At 52.4% G+C, this 14254-nt stretch overlaps 2 protein-coding genes across 2 annotated transcripts in view; one reads left to right on the forward strand and one right to left on the reverse strand.

The window, feature by feature from the left end:
* Positions 1 to 14254, reverse strand: part of CHCHD6 (coiled-coil-helix-coiled-coil-helix domain containing 6) — a 133042-nt gene that overhangs the window by 49429 nt on the left and 69359 nt on the right. The window lies entirely within an intron of this gene.
* LOC132497082 (large ribosomal subunit protein eL36-like) lies at positions 222 to 641 on the forward strand. Its single transcript, XM_060109996.1, has one exon. The coding sequence runs from the start codon at positions 281 to 283 to the stop codon at positions 596 to 598; it is 318 nt and encodes a 105-aa protein (XP_059965979.1). The 5' UTR covers positions 222 to 280; the 3' UTR covers positions 599 to 641.

The raw sequence follows: 14254 nt of genomic DNA on the forward strand, positions 1-14254 counted from the left end.
CACCTGCAGGTACTTCAATATATTCCTCTAAAAGATAAAGACTTTTATTTTCCTAATCAGAACCAGTAGCATTGCATACCAAAAAAATGAATTCCTTAACATCATCAAATATTCAGCCAGCGTTCAAATTTCCAATTGATAAAGGATGTTAAACGTGTAAATTTAAGGTGCTCAAAAAGATAAATGAACTTCTGATTAAAAAAGAAGAAATGAATGAGTGAAGCCTAGCGTACCATCCGCTGCCATCCGGACCCTTGGGGCCCCAGTGCAGCTCGGGGCCATGGCTCTGCGCTACCCCATGGCCGTGGGCCTCAACAAGGGCCACAAGGTGACCAAGAACGTGAGCAAGCCGAGGCACAGCCGCCGCCGTGGGCGCCTCACCAAGCACACCAAGTTCGTGCGGGACATGATCCGGGAGGTGTGCGGCTTTGCCCCTTATGAGCGGCGCGCCATGGAGCTGCTCAAGGTCTCCAAGGACAAGCGGACCCTCAAGTTCATCAAGAAAAGGGTGGGGACACACATCCGTGCCAAGAGAAAGAGAGAGGAGCTGAGCAATGTCCTGGCCGCCATGAGGAAGGCGGCAGCCAAGAAGGACTGAGCCCTTCCCCTCTGTGCACAATAAAACTTTTCCAGAAAAAAAAAAAAAAAAAAGAAGAAATGAACCTGAAACTGGCAAGCCCCCAAGTAGGTAAATATTATAAATGTAAATTTCTTCAAGGAACTAGGAATCAAATGGATGAGACAAGCCCCACGCTGAGGGAAGTTAGGGGGAAATTAGGAAATGGGGACGCAGTAGAGAGATTTGGTCCTGCAACGGGGACAAGGACGCACAGCAACAGAGGAGCCAGAAAACTAGAGGGCAGAGCACGGGCCGGAGTCCAACTGCCTGTGGCTGCTCGGGGGACGGGGATGCACAGGGAGGGCGGGGGGAGGAGGGGGAGGTCCGAGCAGAGGAGGCAGGGGCCGGAGTAGAATGAGGGGAGGAGAGGACGGAACAGAAAAGATGAGGCAAGGCTGCAGGAATCAGCATAAGGAATCAGGGATCACAGCTTTTGAGACGGTCCCCCGGGATCCCACGTCCCCAAGCTTGGGCCCAGGAGTGACACCCAAATCCTGATGAGCAGCTATGACTGGAGCGAGAGGGGGCAGTTCCAGGGGCAAAGGTCGTGCTTTCGGTATGGCGCCCACCTGCTTGTCCACACCCATGGAGCCAGCTTCCATGGTGTTGCGGGCTGCCCTCCGGAGATGCCCCTGGGGCACGGGGCCTCAGCCCAATGGCCCGAGGGCCTTGCGATGGGACCACAGCCATGAGAAGCCAGGGGCAGAGGCCCAGCCAAGCCCAGTCCCAGCCCCAAGGACCCGTGAAGTGTCCGCGGACACCGTGAGGTCATACATGGTTACTGCTTTAAACCACTAAATGCGTAACTTGTTATTTAGCAACAGATAATGAATTTAGACCACGAACCAAATAACCTCAGCCTTAAAGGAAAAAGATCACCACTTTGGGTAAAAGAAAGAAAAAGGAAATCCAACTGTATCCCACTTACAAGGGACCCAGTCCCCACACTAAGGGTCTCACAGAACAAATGAAAGCCCTCCCCTGGCACAAATATATACTGCAGTGCCCACTGTTCTATCTTGTTTACCCAAAAGGTTCAGCATTCAATCAAACATTTAAACACACACACACACACACACACAAATAAAGATGTACCATAGACAGGAAATACTCAATAGGGCCAGATGCGACAATGGCCCGGAGTTAGCCCAGAGGGACTTCAAAGTCACCAGGGTTACCACGGCGGAGACTCTAGCAGGAAACGGTGGGCACCGCGTGGGAAGTCGTGGAGACTTCCTGCAGGAGGACAGGAACCCTCCAGTCCCCACTACTCATGAGGAGACGCCAGCCGCTAGTCTCACAGAGAGTCCCTTGCATGTGATGAGTGGCTTCTCCTGCTGGTTTCAAGACTCTCTTTTTGACTGTGGCCTCTGACAGTCCAGCTGCGACGTGTCTCAGTGTGGATGTCCTGAGATCTCCCCGTGCACAGCCCTAGCCAGAATGTGGCCTCCAGCTGCCCAGCAAAACGTCGGAGCCTTTCAAAGCCTCCCACATGCCTCTTTTCTGTAGCTCTGCTTGCCTGGCGTTTGGGTTACCCCACTGTTTGCACCCCACTGTCCTCCACCCGTTCAACAATGGCCTCTGATGGTTTACGGCAAACAACCCCAGGGCATCCCTGAGTCACGTGAAATGAAGTCAGCCTTGCGAGTGGGGTCCTCCAGGGAACCCCTAGACAGGAAGAAGAATGACGACCTCTGGGAACGGGGCTCTGAAGGACTCCAATCCTTTTCCACCCTGTGCACTGGCTGCCAGGCTACTGGGTTTTACCAAGATTGTGTCTGCTGGCTTTCAAGGTTACTGCTTAGGTTGGGAAGAGGAGGATGGGAATAAGGACAATTTGAAATGCCACACACCTCACTCTCCTTACTGAGATTCACCCATTTTTCCTGAACAAATGCCCCTGGATGGCCACAAGTCTTTGCTTAAGTTTCAGTTCTGAAAAAAGAGGCTCTGTCCATTTTCCTTGCTTGTATGGAAGAGAGGGTCTTCAGAGGCCCCTCCTCCACCTTCACTGACACCACCCAAACTAGAACAGAACCAAACGAAAACGCAAGAAATCGTGGGCTCATTAGCCAACTGGACAGAGCAGAGGAAAGAAGCAATGAACTTGGAAACAAATGATTAGAGATTATTCCAATTGAAACCCAAGCAGACGAAGCATGAAAAATAGAATGAAACAGGGCCCCCAAGATCTACAGGACAATATTAAATGACACAGCATACCTTTAATTGAAGTCCTAGTAGGAAAAGAGAAAGATGGGACAAAAAAAGGGAAGAGATAAAGGCCAAAAATATTCCAAAATTAATTAAAGACCACAAATAGTTCAGAGAAGCTCAGAAAAATCCCAAGCAGCGTGCTTCTGTGAAGTTCTTAAATAATTCCTGAAGTAACAGAATACTTCTTGAGCATAGATTTTTCTTAAAAGTAATTTCCAGAATAACGACTAAAAATGTAACCAAAGAAAGCACAAATAAAAAGCCAGTAGAGGAGATAAAACGAAATTCTAAAATGTACTGATTCATCTCCACGCTCTCCCTCCAAAAAAATCTACAAGAAAGCAGCGACAGAGGAACAAAGAACAGATGCAACAAACAAATAACAAATGGTCGGTTTAAATGCGCTCGTACCAATAATGATATTAAATATAAACAGACTTACCCCGTATTAGTTCCCTCTTGCTGTTGTAAGAACTTACCAAAAACTTAGTGGCTTAAAGTACTACAGATTTACTCTCTTACAGTTCTAGAGGTCAGAAGTCTCGAATGGGCCTTATTTGGCTACAAGCGTGGTGTCAGCAGGGCTGTGTCCGTCTGGAAGCTCTGGAGAAGAATCCGTTTCCCTGCCCTTCCCAGCATCTCGGAGTCGCCTGCATTTCTTGGCTCATGGCCCCAGGTCGCCCTGCCCTCTGCTACTGTTATCACGTCTCCTCCTCTGACTCTCCTGTCTCCCTCTTTCCCTGATCGTTCGCTGATTTCCCTTTCTCCTAATCTCCCTGACACTTGAGATCACACCAGGCATCCTTGGATAATACAGGAGAGCCTCCCCACCACATATTCTTAACTTAGTGACATCTGAAGAGCCCTGTTTACCATGCAAGAGAGTACATTCACAGGTCCTGGGGGTTGGGAGGTGGACGTCTTTGGGGGGCCGTTATTCTGCTTACCATACACACCAATGCAAAGGCAAAACCCCAGCTATATGTTATTGATAAAAAAATAATACAAACAGGTTTTCAAAAATGGGAAAAGGTTGGGCTTCCCTGGTGGCTTATTAGTTGAGAGTCCGCCTGCCGATGCGGGGGACACGGGTTCGTGCCCTGGTCCGGGAAGATCCCACATGCCGCGGAGCGGCTGGGCCCGTGAGCCATGGCCGCTGAGCCTGCGCGTCCGCCACGTCCCTTCGCGCCCACCGCGTCTGATCCGTTGGCCCCACGCTCTGCACCCTCGCTTCCTCTCAGCAGCACCCAGGTGCTGGGAGGAAGGTACCACCTCAATTGTAACAGAAACAGGGATCAGAGACGACTCCTGAACGACAGGGCTGAGTCAGTAAGAACAGCAGTGACCACGTATCAACAGTTTATAAACGATGACTCAAGTGCTCCTTCAACTCACCCAACCGTGCGGTGAGGAGGGAACCATTAAACCCACTTAAAAGGCAAGAAAACCGAGGCACAGAGTGATGCGGTCACCCAGAGCCACACAGTGAGGTCACGGAGAGCTGAGATGCTGAAGTTAAAGACTTTAGCTGTCCCCAGAGGGAGAGAGTCCCAGCATGTGTGGGTCTCCACGCAAACCATCCTGGAAGGTGCTACCTTCCCCGAGGTTTCTAGGAGGGCTCCGGCCTGGGAGGGGAAGGTCAGGAAGCTAAATGTAACCACGTGCACGTCTCCGCTTAAGGTGGCTGCCTAGGGGGCTGGGCAGAGCGACAGGCCGCGTGGGTCTCCTGCTGGGGAAAGCCTGGGACTGCCCAGCCTCCTCCGGGAAGGCCACCCAGCGGGGGCCACTGGGTCACAGTCCTGACCTCTCCACGCGGCACGGAGGACGGGCCTGAAGCTGTGAAGTCAGCGAGGGTCACTGCTGAGTGCATGAAAGATGGGAGGGAGGGAGGGAGGGAAGGAGAGGCCCGCTCACGGCCATGAACTGCCTGGTCCTCCTCTGGACTACTGGGTGGTGTTGGTTTGGTTTGGTTTTCAATTGAATTGGTCACCAGCGTTTACCAAACTGGGATTTTTACAGAAAAACATTTGGACTTCCCTACGAGAAACTGGAAAACGGGTCATGAACCCAGCGTGGACAGCAGTTCTGCCCGGGGCCGTGCGTCCGCCTTCCCAGAGCCAAGTGCTGGGCCCATGTGCAGGTGCACCCCCCTCTGGCACTGCACGGCCCTCTCTGGCCTTGCTTCTCCCCACACCAAGGCCCCGCTGCTTCCCAGTCTCCGTCTGTTCATACTATCAGCCACCACAGCGTCCCGGTGGCTCGTGTGTCCGGAGCCCTTCTGGAGCGAGGGACACACCACGGGGACGGCAGGCTGAGGACATGCTGATGAGCAGCTAGGATGCCGGACGGACGTGGGGAAGGGCCGTGAGGACAGGGGCAGCCTGAGAGGGGGGTGGTGACCACTCAGGGCCTCTGGGTAAGTGACTCAAACGCAAAGGCTTCCCGGGGGAACAGGCTGCTGAGCTCGGGCCCGGGGAGTGGAGAGAGGTCAGCTGTGCTGAAAGGAAGGGGGCACCCAAGAGCTCTAAGCAGGAGACAGATACGATCTGACATTTATTTTTTAAACCCAGTTCATAAAAGTTGAACCGGAAGGCTGCTGCCCAGGAAGACGTCCTGATTCCCTCTTGTCGCGCACGGACGGTGATTCGCAGGCAGACGCACGGAGCATCCCCTGCGGCTGTGTCAGCTGTCGCCACACAAGGGCAGTGAGGAGAGGCTCACAGAGGCAATAACAGGCAATCTTCTAGCCAAACACCTTTTAGAAAGTAATGATGGAGAATAAACCCCCGCCTGGGAGCGAGGCAGGGGCTGTCTTTCAGCGCAGGGTAACAACACGCCACTTGAAATAAGCCGGTCGGGCAGAGGAGTGCCTGCGCTCAGATCTGCAGGCTGAAAAGACTGGCGGGGGAAGGGGGCCGCATTCAACTCCGCCGCCCGCTGCTCCACACGGCTGCAGGTACCAGCACTCAGAGACGCGGCTTCAACACAACGGTGCCTGGGCCATGGCTCTCGACAGAACCAGGCCACGGGCAGAGGCGCCGCATGCACCGGGCAGAGGCGGCCACTGTGAGCGGGGGATCCCCCCACCCCACCCCGTGCCGAGGTGTCCAGAGCATCCTCCCGGCCTGATGTGAACTGAAGACGTTCTCAGACGTGAACGGGTCGGGGGGAGCAGCCCCTGACTCACCAGGAACGGGTGGCCAGGGGCCTGGTCACACCTGAGCACGTGGCTGTCAGCAGGCAGGCGGGCCAAGCTCCTAACCCCCCAGAGGGATCCGGGCTCCATGCAGCACTGTCCCACCACCCCCGCCGGCTCCCACGACCTGGGCTGAGACCACAAGGACGCAAGAACTTGGAAGAGCCGCCCCAGCGCTGGCGTGGGGCCTCCGTGGCACAGCCCAGAGGCCCGGCTATGGGGGACGGTGGCGGCCACCCTGATGGCCTTCGAGACACACGATGGTTCGGGGCCAATCCGAAGTCTGCTCAGACCCTGCAGGCCCGCCCACAGTTTCTGCCAGGCCACCTCGTGGACGACGGGGAGGTGACGGTGAAGGACCACTCTTCTCTGACCGCGACTCGACCACCTGAAAACGCCGCCCCCTTCACGGGTGCTCCAGGGTTTCCACGGCTCTGCTCTTGGCTCCTACTCTTCTTTGCCAGAAATGCCTCTTTTTCTGCATCCTGCCTGCCAGCCTGGCAGATTCTCCGACGCTCTGCTCACGTGGTCTTTCTCCTTGGACTCCCCAGCCCCCTGCAAACCCCCGCCTTGGGGTGTGTGGGCAGGGGTGTGCGGTCCTACTTCTACGTGGGACAGGTGTGCTGGGGATGACTCGTTGGGCCGGGCACCCGGCTCGGGCTCCGATAGTCACCGTCCCCCGAATCCGGGCCCCCAGCCTCCCTCCCTGCTCACAACCGCGGGGCTGGTTTCTGCAGCTGCAGTCAAGATCTGACTGTCGTATCTTCTCTTCCCTCGGCATGCAAACACAATGGCTTCTCCCATCTGTGCTCCCGGGGCACTTAAATAGATTTTGTAGTTATTCTAATTATTGTTACACCAAGCGATCTACTGACCCCCTGCAAACATCCACGCTTCGTGGGGGACGCCCCCAGCCCCTTCTGTCCATCCGGCAGTGCACCCAGCATGTAGGCACTGGCCATTCGTCCTCAGAACTGAACTGACACGTTCACGTTATCAGAAGCATAACTCAGGCCCTTACACAAGGGCCAAACCTTCAAGAATCTCCTGGGAAGTTATCTACTTGCTGTCCAACAAACAGCTCATCCCATGATCGCCACTGTCCACGCATGGATGCCGATGGCAGGGCCGGGCTGGAGCTCAGGGCCTCTGGTCGTGCAGCCACGCTCTGGGCCTCCCGACACTGCTTCTCAGGGCCTCTGTCAAAGAAGCACCACAGGCCAGGCGCGCCCCAGTCACTCTAACAAAGCTGCCGCTGTTCAAAGTACTGCTCAGAACTAACATGCTGACGCCTGTCTTTAACAGTGTAAATCTTCCATCCTTAAGAGAGGTACTGAGTTTCTGGAAAGAGCCAGAAGGTTTCGGTACCAGGGCCAAGGAAGGAGGTGAGCTGTCCCAAGGTGGGGGCAGACCCAGCCACAGAGTGTGCAGTGGGCACCCCGACCCCAGGGGGAACCTCCCTGCTCCGGGGGCAAGTGCGGGGTTTCCACCCCGCTGAGCGCTGAAGGGGTGCGGGTGTGTGTACACCTGTGTGCATGAGCCTCCCGTCACACCCCCCGTCCCCCCATGAGGACTATGTCTCTGGGCCTCATCTGTCCCACTAACCTCTAAGCCCTGGGGAGCATAACTCGAGGGCTGGGTCTGTAAGCTGCTCGACCCACAGCGAGGATGTGGGGCCTCCCCACCCTCCCAGCACCACATTCCGCGGGCCTGCCCCACCCGGCCCATCATCCTCTCACGGGCCTGCAGTGGCTCTGGTCACCTGGTCCCACACCAGCCCCCCTACCGGGTCGGGCTGCCGCTCGAGTGCTATTCCCAGGGACCCGGGAAGCAGAGGGAACAAGCCAGTGCCCTATGGGGACCTCAGCAACTCCAGGAGCCGGAGACCCTCAGTCGTCCTGTTCCCTCCTCTCAGCAAAGGAGCAGCAGGGGAGGGGAAGGAGGGACCAGGAATGGGGCCCAAGGGACCCCGCCCGAGCCACGGTGAGGGTCTCGGCAATGGGGAGGCACTGAGAGTTTCAACAAGGGACATTAATACTCAGAATCGCCTGTCGCGAAGGCCAGTCTCCGGCGGTGCTGGAAGCCGATCGCAAAGAAGAGGAAAACCCTGTGGCCAACATCCTGTTTAGCCAACCAGTGAGGAGGCCGGGACCCAGGGCGTGTCCCTGACCTTGTCTCCATGAGAAAAGACTACAGACAGGGAAGGACAGGTCTCATCCCGGGGCTGCAAGGGGCGGGGAGGGCCCGGCGCGCGGCCTCCAGGTCAGTGGGGCGATGGCCCCTGCACAAAGATAGAGATGGGGGTTCAGCTCATGGGAGCAGCTGTCGGGGGGGCCCGACTAAAGCTGCCCGCACGCCTGTCTGGGCAGGCCCCCTTCCAGTCCCCACCTGCAGCGTGAGCCCTACGGCGTCTGTGGACACAGATGGCCCGCGGCCCACGTGGCAGACCTGCTCCTCCCGGACCAAGTGCCCTGACAAGCTCTGGACCAAACACAAGAGGGGACCGTCTGAAGGCCCCAGAGAAAAGCAAGCACAGCCAGGAGGTTGCTGCTGAAATCCAGCCTCTGTGCACCGGTGCCAAATAGAAATGTGCAGACAGAGCTTTGGGTGAGGGAGCAAAGAAATAGCTTTATTGCTTTGCCAGGCAAAGGGGGCCACAGCGGGCTAATGCCCTCAAGGCTGTGTGTCCCTCCCAGAGGGGGTCGTGAGGGGTTGTATAGTGGTCAAGGAGCAGGGCTTGGTCAGCTCATGGACAGACCTGGGACTGGTTGGCATCAGGGTGACGTTTCACCTTGAAGAAACATCAAGCATCATCAACCTTCTGGTTTCAACACGTCTGGGGGTCTATGTGCTTGTGGTCAGCAGCTTTCACCTGGTGGGTCAGCTTCCTGCAGAAACAACTTAGGAATGTGCGCCAGGCCTTTGTCTGCATCTTTCAGAGAACTGGGCGTTCGGTGATTTTGTGATGTGGCAGAATTGTCGTCCCAGCGGTTCCCAGGTCCCCGGCCTAACAGCTACTCTCTGTTTCCCCATTTTCACATTTCCCATCATTCACTCCTCAGTCAGCATTTACTTCAACAGACAAGGACACGGGGGCCTGAACACGGTTTCACGCGGGAGGAGGGCCGCCATGTGGAAGGAGGACATGGCGGGAGGGGCCGGCATTTCCACGAGTTTTCAAGAACTGGTCCCATTTGGTGCCACACTGGGAGCCGAGAAACTGACGAGAAAACGGGAAATCTGAGTTCGGGGTCACGCTGGAGCGTGAGGGGAAGACCCCAAAGAGGAGAGCCCCGAGCTCTGCACATGGACGCTGCCCAATCTCAGGCTGACCCTGACCTGCTCGTGCGGTGCAGTGAACGCTCATTAGAGGGAACTTGAGGTTTAAACACCTGTTTCAGCAAAGAAGGACCGAAATATCCTCGGTCCGCTGTCCAGCCCACAAAGCTGGAAAACAAATACAAACCGGCTAATTAGACCCAAGGTAAGTAGAAGAGAGGAGATAAGAGAACAGGAGTGTAAATCAAGGAAACAGAAAGCAAACAATAGAGAAAATCAACCAAGTCAAGAGTGGGTTTTGGGAAATGATCAATGAAACTGATAAGTTCCTGGCTGGAACGCGAGAAGAGGGCGTGTGCTGACAGGTCCCTGGGAGCAGGAAGGCATCTCCAAGGGTGCCGAGCAGGACGGCGGACCCCCGCCGGCTCCCCCCAAGACTGAACACTCCCTCTTCTCAGAAGGACCACACATGGCCCGGCGGGGACCACCCTGAGCAGAGGCCCCAAAGGAGAAGACACCGGTGTCCTGTCCCATCCAGGCTCCAGACTGACAGGTCCGGGGTCACCATACCCTTCCAACACATGCCCTTTTATTTAGGCCAGAGCTGGTCTCCAACCAAAGAATCCTGGCTGTTACCAGGGCCACAGGCACCCGGTTAGGACAGAGGGGATGACATGGCCGCCAGGGGACAGGGACCAGCATCTCCGACAGGAGGAGGGACACCAGGAGCTGACGCCAGAGGCGGCCCTGACGCAGTGGCACCTGCGCCCCAACTCAGACCAGTCCTTCCCCTCGGCCCCACAGGCCCCAAGAGCCCAGGCGTCCGGAGAGGCGGGCAGGCCAGAGCCGGAAATGACAGGAGAGGCGGCGACAAGAAACCTCTTGGGCCAAGGAGCTGCCGGGAGGTTCTGGGATGGACACAGCAACCCTTCCTGGCAAGGAGGTGCTCTCCCCAAAGGAGCATCTGGGGAGGCGAGCGCTCCCGCCTTTGCCCATCCCCAGGTGGCCTGGGGAACCGAGTGTCTCACGGGAGCCAGCACAGGGAGCCTCAGCTTCCAAGGGGAGGGCAGACCTGACTCCTGGCTCAGCAGCCTCCTTGCTTTCTCCTCTGCAGGCTCTAAGCCCATGCTCTGTGCATAAACCACACCCCTGCTCACAAGCCCGCAGTTTAGCTACGAGAACAGTGGATCTCTCATCATCAGGCAGGCAGAGGGTGGCAGGAAGTTCAAGCCCAGCCTGGGTGCCATCCTTCCCTGATCCCCTGAGCCCAGGAGTCCTCCCTACGGACTCCCAAGAACTCCAGGATTCTCCCACCGTTAGTCACTGACTGGATTCCATCTGGGCTTTTCTGCACAAACAGGCCCCAGGGTGGGAGCAGAAGCTGGGCCACGCCCTGGAGGGGCTGTCACCGAGCTGGACAGCAAGGACAGAGGTTACTGTATGTAAATTATACCTCAATAATCTCTCCTTTAAAACGATCAGTTATAATTCACCACATTAATGGAATAAAGGGGAAAAACACATGGGCCTGAGCAGATTCAGAAAAGTATTTGATAAAATTCAACACATATTCATGATAAACTCAGCAACTTAGCCCAGAAATCTGACAAAGAGTAACTATAAAACCTGCACTAACACCAGACTTAATGGTGAAATACTGATCATCTCCCCCTATGTCCACAACTAAGAGAACACCACCCAGATAATAATTTCTATCCTAAATTGTACTGGAGGTCCAGCCAGTACAAGGCAAGAAAATAAATGGAATTTTTAAAAATTCCCATCCTTGAACTGGAAAGGAAAAAGTAGAATTGCCATGACACTCAGATGACATGACTGTATGTAGAAAAACCTAAGGAAACTACACAACAATACATGGACTAATAAGTAAATTTATCAAAGTCGCAGGATACAATGTCATAAAAATTAAATAAAAATTAATCACATTTCTATATACTAGTAATAAATAAAAATAATTAAAATGAAAAGCAATACCATTTTCATTAGCATCCAAAAATATAAAACACCCAGGAGTAAATCTAACAAAAGAGAATCTAAGATCACTGCACAGAAATCTATGAAGCATTGCTGAGAAGGCCTAAACACACACACACACACACACACACACACACACAGAGAGAGAGAGAGAGAGAGAGAGAGAGAGAGAGAGAGATGGTGGGGGGGAGAAACTGAAGACTTGAGAATGTTAAGATTTCAACTCTCTCCAAATTAATCTACAGATGTTAATCTGACAAACTGATTCTAAAATTGATATAGAAATGCAAGGAACCTAGAAAAGCCAAATAATCTTAAAAACAACAAAACTGTAGGACTAATACACAAGATAATCAGACCTACTATAAAAAGAAAGAAACTGATTGAACTGAACAGAGTTCAGAAACAGCCATCACACATAAAGTTAACTGATGAACGGCAGAGGTTTCTCTTGCAATCCAGGGAGGGAAGAGTCACCTTTGTAATAAATGTATATCCCTACCTGTACCTTATACAAACTTTAATTCACACTGGATTAGAGACCTAAATGAGAAAGATTTTGAAAAATTGAAAGGTAGCATCAGTACAATCCCTATCAAAATCTCAGCTGACTTTTTTCTTTTGCAGAAACATAAAAATACATCCTAAAATTCATACAGAATCTCAAGGGACCCTCAACAGTCAAAAGAATCAGGAAGGAGAACAAAGGTAGAGGATTCACACCTCTTGATTTCAAAACTTACCACAAAGCTCAGTAATAAGACAGTGTGCTACTGACATGAGGATAGATGTGTGAATTAATGGGAGGAATGCAGAGGCCAGAAATAAACCCTTATATTTATAGTCAACTGATTTCAATGAGGGTGCCAAGTCCATACAATGGAGAAATAACAGTCCTTCAACAGATGATGCTAACACAACAGTTCATCCACATGCAAAAGAAAGAAGCTGGACTCCTACCTCACACCATATGGAAAAACTTAAAACGGATCAAAGACCTAAATTTAAGAGCTGAAACTTTATACTCTTAGAAGAAAATATAGGGATAAATCTTCATGACTTTGAATGTGGCAACAGATTCTTAGATATGACAGCAAAAACACAAATAACTAAAGAAAAAACAGATCCGTTGAACTTCATCAGAATTCAAAACTTCTGGGGCTTCCCTGGTGGCGCAGTGGTTGAGAGTCCGCCTGCCGATGCCGGGGACACGGGTTCGTGCCCTGGTCTGGGAAGATCCCACATGCTGCGGAGCAGCTGGGCCCGTGAGCCATGGCCGCTGAGCCTGCGCGTCCGGAGCCTGTGCTCCGCAACGGGAGAGGCCACAACAGTGAGAGGCCCGCGTACCACAAAAACAAATAAATTAAAAAAAATTTTTTTAACTTTTGTGTTTCAAAGGACATCATCAAGAAAGTGAAAAGATACCCACAGAATGGGTGGAAATATTTGCAAATCATTTATCTCACAAGTGGCTTATACGCAGAACTCTTACAACTCAAAAATACGAAGGCAAGTAACCTAACTTAAAAGGGGCAAAGGGGGCCTCCCTGGTGGCGCAGTGGTTAAGAGTCCGCCTGCCGATGCAGGGGATACGGGTTCGTGCCCCAGTCTGGGAGGATCCCATATGCCGCGGAGCGGCTGGGCCCGTGAGCCATGGCCGCTGGGCCTGCGCATCCGGAGCCTGTGCTCCGCAACGGGAGAGGCCACAACAGTGAGAGGCCCACATACCGCAAAAAGAAAAAAAAAAAAAAAAAAAAAAAAAAAAAAGGGGCAAAGGATCTGAACAGACATTTCTTCAAAGAAGATATACAAATGGCCAATAAGCACATGGAAGGATGCTCAAAATCATTAGGGAAATACAAAGAGCTGCCAGTCGCACCCACTAGAACAGCTCTAGGCAAAAGGACAGACAACAGCCAGTGCTGACAAGGATGGAGTACCAGGAGCCCCTCCCACATGCTGGTGGGAATGTAAGATGGTGCAGCCACTGCGGAAAACAGTCCGGTAGAACCTCAAAAGGATCAAGGTAAGAGTCACCATACACGTGAATAATTCTACCAAGTAATAACAATACAAGAGAACTGAAAACTTAGGTCTAATAAGAACTTATTTATGAACGCTTTTATAAGCATTATTTATAATAACCAGACAGTGGAAACAACCCAAAGGTCATCGACTGATGCACAGAGAAAAAAAATGTGATCTATCCATACAATGGAGTATTATTTGGTCATAAAAGAGGAATAAAACACTGATACATGCTACAATATAGATGAACCTTGAAACTATTATGCCCAGTTTAAGAAGCCAGACATAAAGGCCATATATTATATAATTCTATTTCATGAAATGCCCAGAATAGGGAAATCCATAGGTACAGAAAATAGATGAATGGTTTCCAGGGGACAGGGCTGGGGAAATAGGGAATTACTGCTAATGGTAATGGTTTGGGGGGGTGGTGTGAAATGCTCTAGAATTAGCGGTGATTACTGCAATATTCAATGAATATGCTAAAAACAATAACTTGTATGCCTTAAAAGGGTAAATTTTATGATATGTGAATGATATCTACAACAAGCTGTCATTTTCTTAAGTGCTTCTAGAAGAAAACAGTAAACAATGAAAAATATCTTCATGACCATAGTATAAGCAAAGACGTTCTAAACAGGAAACAAAAAGAATTAAATGTAAAAGAAAAGAGTGACAGGGGCTTCCCTGGTGGCGCAGTGGTTGAGAGTCCGCCTGCCGATGCAGGGGACACGGGTTTGTGCCCCGGTCCGGGAAGATCCCACATGCCGTGGAGCGGCTGGGCCCGTGAGCCATGGCCGCTGAGCCTGCGCGTCCGGAGCCTGTGCTCCGCAACGGGAGAGGCCACAACAGTGAGAGGCCCGCGTACCGCAAAAAAAAAAAAAAAAAAAGAAAAGTGTGACAAATGGAACTTAACAAAA

Source organism: Mesoplodon densirostris, chromosome 10 (assembly GCF_025265405.1).
Source record: "Mesoplodon densirostris isolate mMesDen1 chromosome 10, mMesDen1 primary haplotype, whole genome shotgun sequence".
Lineage (NCBI taxonomy): Eukaryota > Metazoa > Chordata > Mammalia > Artiodactyla > Ziphiidae > Mesoplodon > Mesoplodon densirostris.

Bases quoted from the DNA above. Each gene is read 5' to 3' on its own strand.
- LOC132497082 (XM_060109996.1), top strand. From the start codon at position 281: ATGGCTCTGCGCTACCCCATGGCCGTGGGCCTCAACAAGGGCCACAAG.